This window comes from Peromyscus californicus, unplaced genomic scaffold, assembly GCF_007827085.1.
Source record: "Peromyscus californicus insignis strain IS unplaced genomic scaffold, ASM782708v3 Scaffold_19__1_contigs__length_69161282, whole genome shotgun sequence".
Taxonomy (NCBI): Eukaryota; Metazoa; Chordata; class Mammalia; order Rodentia; family Cricetidae; genus Peromyscus; species Peromyscus californicus.
The window spans coordinates 42393646-42410150 of NW_026294491.1; the positions used below are offsets into that span (position 1 = coordinate 42393646).

General features: G+C 37.0%; 1 protein-coding gene across 7 annotated transcripts in view; it reads right to left on the bottom strand.

Annotated features, from left to right (window-relative positions):
• Khdrbs2 (KH RNA binding domain containing, signal transduction associated 2) overlaps positions 1 to 16505 on the bottom strand; it is a 529113-nt gene that overhangs the window by 426991 nt on the left and 85617 nt on the right. For all 7 annotated transcript variants that reach the window (XR_008219929.1, XR_008219926.1, XR_008219928.1 and 4 more), the window contains exon 2: positions 567 to 694. Coding sequence is in view for 1 of the 7 variants with exons in the window: in XM_052745237.1 (XP_052601197.1) it covers positions 567 to 694 (128 nt within the window). In the remaining 6 variants the exon portion in view is untranslated. The remainder of the gene's footprint in view (positions 1 to 566; positions 695 to 16505) is intronic.

Sequence of the window (16505 nt, forward strand, 5' to 3'; positions counted from 1 at the left end):
AATTAATATTTCCCATGAAACCTTGTCAATGAATGCTACATTATATTATAATCAGTCACTTATGAGTACAAGAGTATTTAGAGATGTATTACACTGGAAACAATACCATAATTAGTTTTAAAACTGACTATAAAAGACAAGAATGTAAAAACCAAGAGACTAGTAACACACCGTTTCCTGGATATATTAATACTCTAGTGATTAGCTAATGTTGTATATTTTCTATTCTCTTTTAAAATAAGAATATATATATATATATATATATAATAAAAAGAAAACTTAATAATGTGGTGTGCATAACTGGACAAATTAACTGCCATGCTCAATAAGTGACTAAAAGGTGTAATTATGCTTTCCGTGTACAAAATAAAATTTCACTAGGCTTCAGTTAAAAACCATGCTTATCACTGTACTTTCAGTTTTTCTTACTGTATCAGTACCATGTATTTGCATATATCCATACAGCAAACCCTTACATGTTTATCTCATAAGAGTCAATGAAGACCAAGACATTTATTATTTTTGTCCAAACACAGTGAGAACAAAGTGCATGCCGCATGCAGTACCTTTGGGTATTGCTTAACAGGAATCAATACTCTTTCAGAAAGCTTTATGTTTTTGTTGCTGATGACATCAAGATATTTCTTTTCTTCGTCTTCCTTTTTTCCATCTGAACCTTGAAATTTCTCAATTTCTGAAAAAAAAATGACAAAACCAAAATAAGTGAAATGAAAAATAAGCCGGCATAGTATGGTGATTGTTCTTTCTATTCCATATAAAAATTTAGATACTTTTGATACAGGGTGAAACTGCAGTGTGCAAACAGTTATGTGAATACTGCTAATGAGGTGACCTCTGCCAACGGTACCTAAAAGGTAATAATGCAACATGACTGCAGCCAGCCATTGTGAAAAAATGATGCACTTAGCTGCTGTATGTGTCCTCTGACTACTTAAAACATCTACACAAACAGCTCTGGGACTAGCACAAAGCATATTTTACATTTATATTATTTTTATTTTACTTATAATTATTCCTAGGAAATTAAAATATTTAAAAATAGTGATCATCCAGTTCTCTAAAATACAGCAAAAATAAATTATATATTTTTTCATATTATAAACAATCTTAAAATCATCTTTAAAGGGTCATACAAAATATAAAGATTATAATTAGTAAATGTTAAGGAAAACAATTATTTTGCCCTTTAAGAATGTTCCAAAGCAGCTATTCTAAATATAATTATACAATTTATTCATTCTCTCATTTTAATATATACAATGAAAATGTGAATCTCTACTATGCTTACCAGGGACAGGATAGAAAACAGAAAGGGCCCTGGTTTCATAGAGTGTATATCCTAATGATGAAAACAAGCATGTGCATAAATATGTGCAAGGAGAAAATACACACCATGAAACTACTAAAGGAAACAATGAGAGTTGAGTCAGGGGATGCAGCCTGTGCTTAAGACTTGTTAGAGTGAGTCAGTCCAGGTCCTGAATGTCAAAGAAGAGCAAGCCATGAGGAGACAGACAAGAAAGACTAGCCGCTGAGCAAAGAGCAAACTTGACTGGCTGAGGAACAGTGAACATACAAAGGAGTTTGATGGGAGGGTATAGGGCATTGAAATATATGTTAATCACTTTTAATATCTGGCTACTCACAAAAGTATAAAATATATGTTAGATTTATTATCCAAAGGTCTCAAATGAATACTGATTGATTATTAGTCCTTTTAGCTTACATATTTACAAAAATGACTTCCAAAAGTTTACAGAAAAATTACTCCCACTAACACACCGCAGTCATAGATCTATTGACTTCCATCTTGTCCTGTGTGCAGCTTTGTCAATCTTTTCATAGTTTTACATTGCTTACGTAAACACTGCCTGGATCAAAGCCATGTGGAAGAGTTGGAATATGTGTATTGATTTCATTATTTATACACTAAAATTTACTTAAGCCAAGTGTCTTACTGAAGAGAACTATTTAAACATAAGTTAGATAGGTACTGATTTCCTACTTAGCATGTTGGCATCAGGTTTCCATTGTCCTACTTCAGGATTAGTGTCTTCAGTATACTAAAGGCTAACTTTAAATTGACAGCTTTATAAAGCCCAAGGAGCGCTTTCTTCAGATCTTTCCCTACCTTATATCCTTTTAACAACCAGAACACTGGTAACATCAAGTAAATGCTCTTCATTATGTACTCTGTGATGACAATGAACTTCTGATCAATGTCCTTGGTACTTGCACCTTCCCAGTGAGGGAACTGTAACGTAAAACACACTGAAGCTCAAGCTAGTCGCAATCTGTGACATGAATGGCTTCTTTGTCATTCTGTCACAATAAGAAACTGAATTTGTCTCACATTCTTTGCCTCCCAAAAAACTCCAAGTTAGGCTTTTTTAGACACTTCCAATCTGTTCATTCTATGATTAATTCTAATAATGTTCCTCTCAAGAAGCAGAGCTAAATGAAATCCCATTTCGCTGCTCTTTCTGTTCAATTCTGCAATTTCCCTTTGAAACTCTTGCTATTTCTTTTAGCCCCGTGACAGATTCACACAGTCATCTTTTCGTCCCTGACATATCTGCATAAGCAATAGCCCAATAATTACGTGTCAGCTGCAGTGCCACAGAATGGTATAACCAAACCTTGCCTGGTTTCAAATCCAGAGAATTCAAATTTAGGCAGCACTTTTCCCATTTTAATTTTTGTTTCCAAGGTATTTACTTTCATATATTTAAAATAATTGTTTGAATTTTTACTCTTTAATTAGGTAGTTAATAAGTTACTTATGGTACTATGGACTGAACCAGGCCTCATGCACAATACTAGGCAAATGCTCTACCACTCAGGTATATCCCCAGTCCTCTTTGTTCATTTACTTTTACTTTAAAGTATGATCTTTACGATTCCACCGTGTTCTGAACTCACTATTATACAGTGGCCCTAACATAAGATAGTCTAACCTCAGCCTCCCACAGAGCTTAGTACACAGGCTTGCACCAGCAGGACCAACTTAACATAATCCTTTATTTTACTTGATGATTAAGGTATATGCTTTGTAACATTTAGAGAATATAGTTACTCATAAAAGTTCAAGCGTGCATTAATTAGAGAGTACTGCATAACGAAATCGAAACACCTCACATTTCTACATAGTATCTATTTAACTCCAATCAGTACGTTATGGGATAAGCTATTTAATATATTAGAGGTGATGGTTTTAAATTTTAAAATCTCATGTTCTCCTGCTTCAGTGTGCTAGTGAATATATTCATTTAAGAATTTCTAGCCGGGCGGGTGGTGGCGCACGCCTTTAATCCCAGCACTCGGGAGGCAGAGCCAGGCGGATCTTTGTGAGTTCGAGGCCAGCCTGGGCTACCAAGTGAGTTCCAGGAAAGGCGCAAAGCTACACAGAGAAACCCTGTCTCGAAAAAACCAAAAAAAAAAAAAAAGAATTTCTAATGCTAATACTGTAGAACCTGGGTGACATGCAAATGAAAAGGAGCATTTCTTCATCATGTCTCCATCTTCTTAAGGATTGGCTGGCATCAGAAGAAGGCCATAGAAGAAAATAATGCAAAGGACATTTTCTTTTCTTCTTTTTTTTGGTTTTTTTTTTTTTTTTTTTTTTTTTTTTTGGTTTTTTTGAGACAGTGTTTCTCTGTGTAGCTTTGCACCTTTCCTGGATCTCGCTCTGTAGACCAGGCTGGCCTCGAACTCACAAAGAATCGCCTGCCTCTGCCTCCCAAGTGCTGGGATTAAAGGCGTGTGCCACCACCGCCCGGCATAAAGGACACTTTCATTTCTGGTCTTTTATTACTTCATTTTATTTGCTGCCACATAAATTCCTTACACATGATTTCCTCAGGCAATAATTATATTTTACAAATAAGTATACTTGTGTTTTAATTTGTTTTTTATATTTTAATGAAAAATGTTAATATCTGAGGTTATGTATACAGAATAATTGTGTTTATTTCATTCCTCATTCTCTAAACATTGTTAAGCATCATTTTATAGAAATGACGAGAGGCAGATATTTTCTTTTTATGTCCATATTATTTTCTTTTAAAATGTATTTTATCTGTTAATTGTACATTTAGAAATCAAGTAGAGACTTCTTGGTAATTAAAGTTTACATGACTCATTAATGTTTAATGAAAATTATATGTATTCTCTGTTATTAGAGTCAACAGTAAGATGGAAATGTATGAGATAACACACACACACACACACACACACACACACACACACACACACACACACAAACACACATGCACAGAACACATCTTTGAATAAAAAGGGAATGCAAATATTTCTTTGGAAAATGCACTCAACAGTATAATTTAATTAACAATATAAATTAAGTATGTAGTTAAAACAACTAAAATAATCTATACTATTTGGGTCTAGGAATATTATAGGCCAGTTCTAATAAAGTATAAATGTTTCAGTTACTACTAACTCCTCAAATAGGGTTTTTGAATTTCTTATAGAAAGGAAAACAGAATAAAAATGGTGTGAGTTGGAGACTAAACTTTGAAGATAGGCTTACAATCCAATAACAAGGTATAAGGAGAATATATTGATTATTTTTAAATCTAGGAGCAAGAGTGACATTGCAGGTTGTATAATGAGAAACTGTGAGAAAATTTGGAAGAAATAAAGAATCTGCTAATAATATCAAGAATACTAAAACATAGATATCTCAAAACTGAGCAAAAAAAACAATGCTTGAGGCAACACTATACATGATCTCATGTTATATGATAGAAACAAAGTAACAAAAACAACATAGTTAGACACAAAAACAGGTATGCAGAATAGAATTCAGGACACAAGTATGAGAACACACAGTTACAGCCCTGATTTTTAACAAAGATATAAAAAAAAATACTTCAGGAAAAAAAAAAGAGTCTCTGTAACCAATGGTGCTGGGATGACTAGATACAACATGCAAAAGAGTGAAAATGATCCCTACTTCAGTCTACAAAAAACAGTTAGCTCAAAATGGGTCACATATCTCAATGTAAGACCTATAACTCTGAAATTGTTAGAGGACAAAAAAGAGAAAAGAGAAAAAATATTAAAGAAAAAATGTCATTTGGCTTCAAGTTATTAGCTTAGGCTAGGATGTTCAGGAATAGACTTCAGTAGTTTAGAAAATAATACCAAGAATCCAATTGCTAAATTTCATGAAATTAAATAGAGTGCTGGGAAAGTAACATACCTGCTAAACCAACATGAGGGCCTGAGTTTGGATCGGATCTCCAACATCCTAGAAATGCTGGGTGTGTAGGTATACAACTAAAAGCCCCAGCTATGGGGTATGGGAGAAAAACAGGCAGGTATTGGGGGTTTATTTGCCAGCCAGTGTAGCCAAAACAGTGAAGTAAATGTTTAGTGAGAGATGCTGTCTCAGAAATAACCTGGAGAAGCAACTGAGGCAGATATCTCAACAATCTCTGGCCTCTGCATGCATCCTTATGTGCAAGCTCTCCCACATATATGCACAATATACCATATATTGCAGATAGAGGGGGAAGGAGAAAGAAGGCGGGGGGGGGGGGGGAGACAGAGAGACAGAGAGACAGAGACAGAGGGAGGGAGGAATGGAGAGAAAGAGAGTATATTAAATGTTTTGAGTTTGGATTGCTTGTTGCTATTAAGGAGACTAAAAGCTTTTAGTGCAGAGGAGCTTGGTTTGATTCCTAGCACTCACAAATTTTTCACAATCATCTGGACTTCCAGTACCAGGGAACTCAACAACTACTTTGAAACTATGTTAGTAACAGTCATGCACATGGTACAGACTTGCAAAACATTCATACACATAAAAATCAGCATTTAAAGAAGTTCTGCATAGAAAATGAAACAAACACTTAGACAACACACAAAACTGGAGATTATCTTTGCTAGTTCTATATTGAATGGACTAATATCTAAAATATATGAAAAAAAAATGAATAAATTAAATATTAAAAACCAAACAGCCTAATTAAATAAACGGGTTAATGAAATGAGCAGACAGTTCTCAAAACATGAATGACAAACGGCCCATAAACACATGAAAGAACAGGCGGCATCCCTACTCCTCTGAGACACGCAAATTGAAGCCACAAGTAGATCCCACCTCACCCCAATCAGAATGGTTATCTTTGGAAAAAATCACACATGCTAGAGATAATGCAGGGGAAAGGAAACCATTATACACTGTTAGAAAGAAAGTTAGTTGGTGTGGAGAGGATGGAGCTTCCTCAGAAAACTCAAACTGGAAGTACCACATGACCCAGCAATGTCTCTTCTGTGTGTGTGCTGGTGTGGCTCTAAGCCAGCACACACAGGTTTATTATAGTGCTGCTAGGAAGAATGATGTTACAGAATCAGGCACAGTTTCTATCTACAGAGGAATGGATAAAGAAAATGTGATATGCACACAGACTGGATTTTATTCACCTATAGAGAATGGTAGCTGGAGAGAGGACATAATAAAATGCTTGGAAGATGAGCATGAGAACCTGAGTGCAGGTCCCCAAAACACTCATAAGATGGTGTGCATATTGGATAATATTATATAGTTGAGTCAGCAAGCCTGAAAATATGAATCAGTGTGCCACAGTTTCAGGGACACGACTCATTTCATGAAACAAGATTGAGATTAGAGAAGACACCAACTGGAAACTCGGGACATCACGTGCATAAGTACGCAAGTGAAATGCACCTTCAGGCAGATTTGTGCATACACAGGGACACACACAGGGAAGAGTTCTGTTACATTGTATTTTTTGACATCTTTGTCATATATAAGTAGCTGTACTACTTATATATGATAACTCGTGTTGGAGTCCATTTCTGTGCTCACATCATAGTTTTAATACAACAGCTCTGTAATATAGTTTGAAATCTGGCATGGTAATCCACTCAACGTTGTTTATTTTTTTCACTCTGGATTGATTATGGTCATTTGTTCTTCCAAATGAATTTTAAATTATTTCTATTCATGTGAAGAATGTGGTGGTGATTTTGGATTGCAACTACACTGAATCTGCAAATTGCTTTTGGTAGTATGATCATTTTCACACTATTAATTCTACCAATTCATGAGCATGGCAGTTCTTTCTCTCTTAACATGCCTCCTTCAGACAGCATCACTGACAGACTATGCTGGGAAACTTGAATGCTCATATGTAGAATCATGAAATCAAACCCCAAATGGATCAGTGACCTCAAGACGAAATGTGAAACAAAGAAGTGGCTAAGAACAAACAGAGGCGGCAGCCCACAAGATAGAGTTGCAGGAAAAGACTTTCTGAATAGGACTTGGTTCACTTAGGAGTTAAGGCCAACAGTTGACAAGTGGGAGCTCACAGAACTTAAAAGCGCGTGCTCACAAAGGACAACAGTCAAGTGGAGAGAAAGCCTAGACAGTGGGAGAGAGTCTTTGCCAGATGCATCCATATTAGAGGATTAATATCTAGAATATCTAAAGAATTATAATGAATAAAAAAAATAGCCCAATGAATACATGGGATATAGATCTCAACTGACATCTCAAAAGAAGAAGTAAAAGTGGTTGAGAGATTTAGTTAAAAAGGGTCTGGCATCCTTAGCAATTAGGGAAATATAAATTAAAGTTACTGTGAGGTGTCATCATTTCAGACCTCCATCCTAATAGCTAAAATCAAGAAAGTAAGTGACGGCAAATACTTGCAAAATACCTGGGAACAGGAAACTTTCACTCACTCTTGGTGTGATAGGAAAAGCTGCTTTTGAAATCAATGCAGAGAATTTTCAAAAAGTTAAAAATATGGAATTTTTATATAAAATTCCACTATATAAAAAATAATATATTTCTTAAATATATATATATATATATATATATATATATCATAAGTACATGAAATAATTTTCCCATATGGCTTTCAGGCACCCTTAGTGTCATTTATCTGTTCTTCCTTCATCCTCTGTATTACCCTCATGTCCTCCTCCCCATGTAACACACCATGTTTCCGTCTTTTTATCTCTTTATGTCATCTCTATCCCATTATCCCTCTCCTCACTATTCCTTCCTGTTCTCCCTTTCTATTTTCCTGGACTCTGTTGTTATTTCAGATTATATATTCAAATCTAAAGATTTGGAGCAGAGATATACAAATATGAGAAAGTTTGTAGTGTTTCTCTTTCTGGATCTGGGTTACCTAACTCAGAATACTATTTTTCAATTCCATTCATTTACCTGTAAATTTAATGATCTAATATTTTTATGGATGAATAGAATCCTATTGTGTGTATGCATCACATTCTCATTATAAAATCATTGCTTGAAAGGCATCTAAACTGTTTCCATTCCTAGTTATCATGAATAGAGCAGGATGAATATGGCTGACTAAGTATTCTGTAGCGAGCTATCATTTCCTTAAGGTTTATGCCAAGGAACGGTATAACTAGCACATTATAAAACACGGGACCAGATGAACATTCTGGTGAACTCAAACACCAAAAGAGAAATAATGCCAACTTTCTTTAATCCTTCTAAAAAAAAATACGAAGCAATACTTGGAATTTCCATTTGCTAAGGTCATGATACCCAGACACCAAAGCCAAAGAAAGACTTAAAAGAAAAATAAACTCCAGGTTAATAATCCTTGAACACCTTAGCTATTGGTTCATAGTTCATGTGCTTCCACTAGTTTGGCTATTTGTCCCTGCTAAAGGAACCCCCAACTGGATCAGGCCCTCTGGATAAGTAAGACAGTTGATTAACTTGAACGGTTTGGGAGGCCCCCAGGCAATGGGACCAGGACCAGTCTTCAGTACATGAGCTGGCTGTTTGGAGCGTGGGGCCTACACAGGGACACTTTGCTCAGCCTGGGTGAGGGGGAAGGGACTGGACCTGCCTGGACTGAATTAGGCTGAGCTGAATCCCCAGGGGAGTCCTTGCCTGAAGATCTGAATGGGGAGTGGACTGGGGAGAGGGCAGGGGGGTGCTGGAGGAGGGAGGACAGGGGAATCCGTGGCTGATATGTAAAATTAAATTAAATTATAAAATAAATTTTAAAAAAATTACATATGAAAAAGAAATCCTTGAACGTAGGTATAAAATTCTTCAAAAATATGTTAGCAAAATGAATGCCATAGTAGACAAAGATGATCACAATATACCTGTGGTTTCATCTCTGGGATACAAAGACTATGGGTATACACAAATCAAGCATGATGTGTACTATACTCATAAAATGATATACTAAAAATTACAAGATCACTTCTACTAGCATTGAAAAGCATTTGACAAAGACCAGCATCCATATATAATAAAGGTTCTCAAAGTTGGAGTAGACAAAATTGTCTCAATATAATAAATGCCAGGTATGAGTACATCATATCTAATATTATATGCAGTATTGCAAAATTGAAAGCCTTTCCTCAAAGATCCAGTATAAGAATGCTCACTCTGGGCATGTTTACTCAAGATGCTAGAGAAAGTGTTAGGTGAATTAAGCAAGGGGGGAGAGAGAGAGAGAGAGAGAGAGAGAGAGAGAGAGAGAGAGAGAGAGAGAGAGAGAGAGGCAGAGAGAGGGGGGACACAGAGAGACACACACAAAAAGATACACACACAGAGAGAGACAGACAGAGGCAGAGACTGAGAGAGAGATCCCAAAATAGAATGGAAAAAGGTAAAATTCTCTCCATTTATACTTGACATGTATATGCAGAAAGATAAAAAGCCCAAGTAAATGTTATTAGAACTTGTGGATTCAATACATTCACAAGGTATAAGATACACACAGAACAAACCACTCAAAATATAAACCTAAAAGTTTTAAATATTGATAAAGTAATAACACACTAAATGAAATAGAAGTACAGTATTCACTTAGTGGAAGAATTAAGATTTTTCAAATATACATATTACACAGGCAATGTAGGGCCTCAAAGCAAGCCCTAAAATTATCAAGGAAAGATTTGACTGAAGAACAAAACACAATGCTAAAATTCACAGTGAACAACAAAAAATACCAAATAGTTAAAGGAAAAAGTGAGAGAAAACAAAACTGGAGACATCCTTACTTTAAACATATGATAGGCTACAGTAACAAACCAGTACTGTAATTCCACAGAAACAAACATAACAGAGCAAGGCTCCAAAAACAAAGGCCCTCACCCAGTACATGAGGAGGTGTCCCTATCCACTAAGCCTGCAGGAGACTCCAGTCAAAAGTCACCAGTGGCTGAGGGGTCCCCACTGGATCAGGCCCTCTGAATGGGTGAGACAGTTGATTGGCTTGATCTGTTTGGGAGGCATCCAGGCAGTGGGACTGGGTCCTGTGCTCAGTGCATGAGTTGGCTCTTTGAAACCTGGGGCCTATGCAGGATTGCTTGGCTCGGCCTGGGAGGAGGGGACTGGATCCTACCTGGACTGAGTCCACCAGGTTGATCTCAGTCTGTGGGGAAGGCTTTGCCCTGGAGGAGATGGGAATGGGGGGGGGGGGGGCTGGGGGGAAGGTGAGGGGGACGGGAGGGGGGAGAACAAGGGAATCCGTGGCTGATATGTAGAACTGAATTGTATTGCAAAATATAAATAATAAATAAATAAATAAATAAATAAATAAATAAATAAATAAAAAAGAAAAAATGGGAAAAAAAAGACATTAAAAAAAAAAGTCACAACAAAGCCAGGTTGGTGTCAGCAAACATAACAGTCTGAGAGAGGAGAACTGAGAGTTGGCTGCCAGCTCAGGCTGCATAAGGAGACTTTGTCAAACCAAAAATGACAAATAATATATGAAACAAAAACAGTGAAGACAGAAAATACTAGGAAGAGTGACATTGTTGGCAGATATGCAAGCTGGTACAGAAATGATGGGAAATGGTATGAAAACAGATGGAAATTTACAAGGGTACCAGTATCAGTGACAGGGAAGGTGATTGGGACAGAAAATGTGAGAGAAGGACAGGACAGAGAACTAGGAAGAAGAATTTGATCAAAACACATGTACATATGCAAATTACAAAGAGAAGCTCAGAAATCTGTACAATTAACATGAATTAACATAAATAGAACTACCATATAACCCAATAGCTATCATCAGAATGCTAGTATAATCTCAAAATTCATCTGTTCAAATGTTAATACTCAAAGTGAGGAATTATTATTTATTTTATTTTATTTTATTTTATTTTATAATACAATTCAGTTCTACATATCAGCCACGGATACCCTTGTTCTCCACCCTCCCGTCCCCCTCACCTTCCCCCCAGCCCACTCCTCATTCCTATCTCCTCCAGGGCAAAGCCTCCCCCAGGGACTGAGATCAACCTGGTAGACTCAGTCCAGGCAGGTCTAGTACCCTCCTCCCAGGCCAAGCCAAGCGACCTTGCATAAGCCCCAGGTTTCAAACAGCCAACTCATGCAATGAGCACAGGACCCAGTCGCACTGCCTGGATGCCTCCCAAACAGATCAAGCCAATCAACTGTCTCACCCATTCAGAGGGCCTGATCCAGTTGGGGGCTCCTCAGCTAATGGTTCATAGTTTATGTGTTTCCATTCGTTTGGCTATTTGTCCCTGTGCTTTATCCAACCTTGGTCTCAACAATTCTCGCTCATATAAGGGAGGTTGAGCTGTTGATAGGAGACTGACTTGTGAATACTGTATGCAAATGAGTGAAATTAAGACTCTTTTAACAAAGGGTCTGAGGGCAACTGTCATAGCTAGAGAGCACTATAGAATATGGGCTTCACCAGACACTGTATTGGCCACTACCATGATCTTGGTCTTCTTGATCCCCATAACTCCTAAGGGAAAGTTTATATGTTTGTGTGGGCATGCATCAAACAGAATTGGAATTAGAATCTTAAAAAAAGGAGTGTATAAATATATGTATTGCATTAAAATGAAGATTTTTTTTCATTTAGGTTGACAAGGATCTTTCTTCGAGCCAACAGTCATCTAACAAAAACCCCAACACCAGACATGAGAAGACCTCTTTTGAGTTGTTGGTCGAGGTGGTCAGAGGGACTCTCAAAACATACAGGCTATTGCTATCACCCTTAGTTGCTCCCTGCCCCCAGAAGTAGATGGAAAGTCCCTATTGGTGATGTTTAAACACAGGCTCTAGAGCTGCAATTGACCTGAAGCCTTCCTCCCTGAGGATTAGCTTTCATGGTAAGAGAGGACACCCTAAAACTCTGAATGAAGGGAAGCAACAGTCCTACCCAAATATGATACCTATGAACCATAACAATGAGTAGCATCAAACAATAAAAGTAAGGCTGCAGTAGCAGCATACACACTTTGGATGTAATCACAGTTTTCTACTTGGACTTAAAACCTGCTCAACAAGATGCAAATCGTGCCTGGAATGGGAATCCTAGCCAACTATCCAGGATAGTGAAGTCATGGATCTTGAAGAACCTACAACCACTACTTTACTAAACCAGCATAATCTACATTCTATATATTTGTCTTTATACCCTGTGGTGGTTTGAAAGAAAATGGTCACCAAAGGGAGTGACACTATTATGAGCTGTGGCCTTGTTGGGGAAGGTGTGGTCTTATTGAAGGAAATGTGTCATACCCAGTCAGACAGACCAGTCTGGTTGCCTGTAAGTTAAGATGTAAGCACTCCCAGCTCCTTTTCTAGCACCTGCATGCCGCCTTGCTTCCAACCATGATGATAATGGAATATACCTCTGACTGTAAGTGAGCCACCATAATTAAATGTTTTCCTTTACAAGAGTTGCCATGGTCATGGTATCTCTTCACAGCAATAGAAACCCCTAACTCTATCCCCAAGACATACTCACAGATACAATTCATATACTTCTCACCCCTCATCAAAGAAACTTCTCTTTCAAACAGATGGAGATTATTACAAAAGATTACAATGAATTAAAGCACAGAGTTGTGGATCCAAGTCTCAGTGGAAATATCTACAAAACAACTCCTGCAGGTGAGACTGAGGGAACACTTCAGAAGATAGGGTAGAAAGATTGCAAAAGCCAGATGATCTGAGAGTTTTTGGTGAGACTATGTCTCCCAGGAATATCAGAATCTAAACCCACAAAGTGTCACCTACATGACTGCCTAAGCATGAGCTGAATGAGAACAATAGAAACAGACATGGCAAAGTAGATGGGGAAAAGTCCATAAGGCCTCAACCCTAAACAAAGAACCACAGGCAACCAAAGGATGCTAAGTAGAAGAAATAGTCTGCTCTAGGGAAGAGCACAACACCTGGTTATCCAATACCAAATGCTTAGCCCTGAAAACACACACACATGCAACATTATGCCACCCGAGTAGTTATATTTAGAAATATGTATTATATACATATAGCAACAAGAAATGAAAGAAGAGACCATGAATTTGAAAGAGAACATGGAGGGATATATGGGAGGGTAGGGAGGAAGGAAAGAAAAGAGGAAATGATGTAATTATATTATAATCTCAGAAAATAGAAAAGAATGAAAAAAATTGTCCTTAATGGCACATGTCAGATATTCTAAGCAGAGGAGTCATAATTTTATTATTCCATTATTTCAATAAATATTAATGAATAATAGTAGCTTGTGTGATGTGTAAAAGGCTGATTATAAAAGGACAAAGCAAAACCTGGAGAACAATGGGTGACATTTGGCCTCTGTGACATGAGTTGAAGGGTCACAAATAATGATATCTGTGATGAATATTGCAGAGAAGAAAGCTCACCCCAACTGTGTACAGAAAGGTAATATGGGGCAAAGGAAAGAGAATGGCTGCTGGGTCAGTGGTCCTAGAAGCAAGGATTGAGTATGGGAAATTGGGGGGTGGGGCGTGTAAACAAGGGGCAAATGAAAAAAAATCTGGAATATTCATATGAAAGCATTTTCCTTATGTGACAAGTTTGTTTTTGAAATTATCTTTGTTTTTCTCATTCTTGTTATCCTAACTGCATTGAAGCTCTTCTCTATATAGTAATTCAATAAATAGCGTACTCAATATTATTAAAAAGTCTACAGATTACAGTTATATTTAGGAATATATATATGTGTGTGTGTGTGTGTGTGTGTGTGTGTGTGTGTGTGTGTGTGTGTGTTTGTGTGTAGTGGGTAGCTGTTCCAGCTTTGACTTGGAAGTACCACCCCTAGTGAGGCTTCCAGTAACTGCCTATGCCTACCTATGACCTGCCCCTGAGGCAGGGCTGAGACTGGAGCCCTTAAGACCCGAGATCCAGATGTGCCAGCTCTCTTGGTTCCTTGTGATCCTTGATGCCCGAAAGTAGACCAAGCAGAGTTCTCCAGAGAACACCACTGGACTCCACTTCACCTCTCCCAGATCCTGTAACTAACCCCTTTACTGGTTATAAGTTTCCCCAAAATAAATTTCCTTTTTAACTACATGAACTTGCCTTAATAAATCCCCCAATATCTGGTGCCCAACGTGGGGCACAAACTCACATAAACATACACTAACATGTAGTATATCTACTAAAATATCATACATATACTAACATATAGTGTATGCTGGCACACATATACCACACTATATGTTAGTATATGTATGTATATATACACATACACATACATACACATATACACTAATGAAATAATAATTAATGAAAAAAAGAGGTCATAAATTTAAAGGAGATTGGGGAGGGGTGTATAAGAGGGTTTGGAGGGAGGAAAGAGAAAGGAGAAATGTTGTATTTATATTTTAATCTATAAAATTTATATGAAATGATATTGAATGTGTTTTTGTGGTTAACTTATGTAGAACTCTTTGTATCCAGTTTCTTCGTGGATGGCTGAATGCATACTCTGCCAGGTACTCATAGTTTTAATTTTCAAACAGAAAGAAGCAAACTTAAATATATGTGAATTTCTGGGCAGTTTTTTTTTTTTTTTTTAATCAAGATAAACTTAATAGTCAAACAGATTTCAAAATAACAATGCATTTTTTTTTTTTTTGGTTCTTTTTCGAGACAGGGTTTCTCTGTGTAGCTTTGGGCCTTTCCTGGAACTCACTTTGTAGCCCAGGCTGGCCTCGAACTCACAGAGATCTGCCTGGCTCTGCCTCCCAAGTGCTGGGATTAAAGGCATGTGCCACCACCACCTGGCATCAATGCAATTTTTAAAACCTATCTAAATGAAAGCTATAATGCTTTATTTCAGCAAAAGATTGTGGAATTATTCTAGAGAGAAAGTAGAATTTTTTTCTAAACAGAACAGAAATATATATATGAACGCTGTCATTGTCAATGTTTTTGAAATTTAAGCTCAGGGAAAATTAAAATTCAAAATAAAAGTTTAAAAGTTGTAACTTTATAGAAACATCAAAAAGCAATGTTTGACAATCATAAAAAGAATGTTTGGTTAACAAGTAGAGTTTTTATTATAAACTAACTAACATAAACTTCTATTTACAGAGGTAATGCTGTTTGCTCCATCTTCAAATTATACCAATTTAGCTTACTAAATGTGTTATCCTCAACATATTTGCATTCACAACCCACTCGTGTATCAAGACAGTGAGAAGCACAGACAATGTCTATACTTCAGAACCTCCATGTGAAATTCCCAGGGTCAGCGTCACAGACAGGCACCAGCACCCCAGAATCTAAATTCACAACAAAGGAGTAAGTGCACTGTATCTATTTTAAGTGGAAACCTAACATCAATAAAGCAACATGAAGAAATCATTCACTATCAGTTGTACTTCATTGTGGTTGACGAGAAAGACGTGCATTTTAACATTTCTTTTTTTAATTTATTTTATGGAAAATAGATTTTTTTCATACAGTGTTATCTTATCACAGTTTCCTATCCAACAACTCCTCCCAGATCCTCCTCACTTTCCCATCCACCCAAATCCATACCTTTCTTTCCTCTTTCTCAAAAGATAAAGGAAAAGACATTGGTACTATTTTTGTGTGTCCTATCTTTTCGTCAAACCTCTATAGGTCAGGATCAACTACACCATTTTCCAAATACAGAGGCTTGAGGGAGCTGGTGCAACATTAGACACACAGGAAGAAAGCAGTAGCCAAAGTTTATCAAATCTTATTTAAAATTTTAAAATATTTTCATTTTGATCACATTCTTTTCCTTCCCCCCAACTCCTCCCAGGTGCTCCAAAATTTCCCTACTTCTATACCGACCCAACTTCATGCTCCCTCGCAACTCCATAATACAGACGCACCCAAAACCAAACTAAAACCACAAAAATTTGACAAACTTAAAAAAAAATCCAAAATAAAACAAAAAAACACTACAACAAAACAAAACAAAAACAAAACCAAGCACCCAAACAAAGAAAACATGGACCTTATTTTGTTTTGGCCCACTATTTCTGGACCAGGGGTCTGCTATGGAGTGTGATTGATGTAGCAAGTGACATTTCATGAGAAAGGGACAAACTGATTTTTCCCTCTCCAAGCATGTATCAATGGCAAACAGGTTTTTTTTGTTGTTTTTTGTTTTTTTTTTTGTTTTTTGTGTTTTTTGAGACAG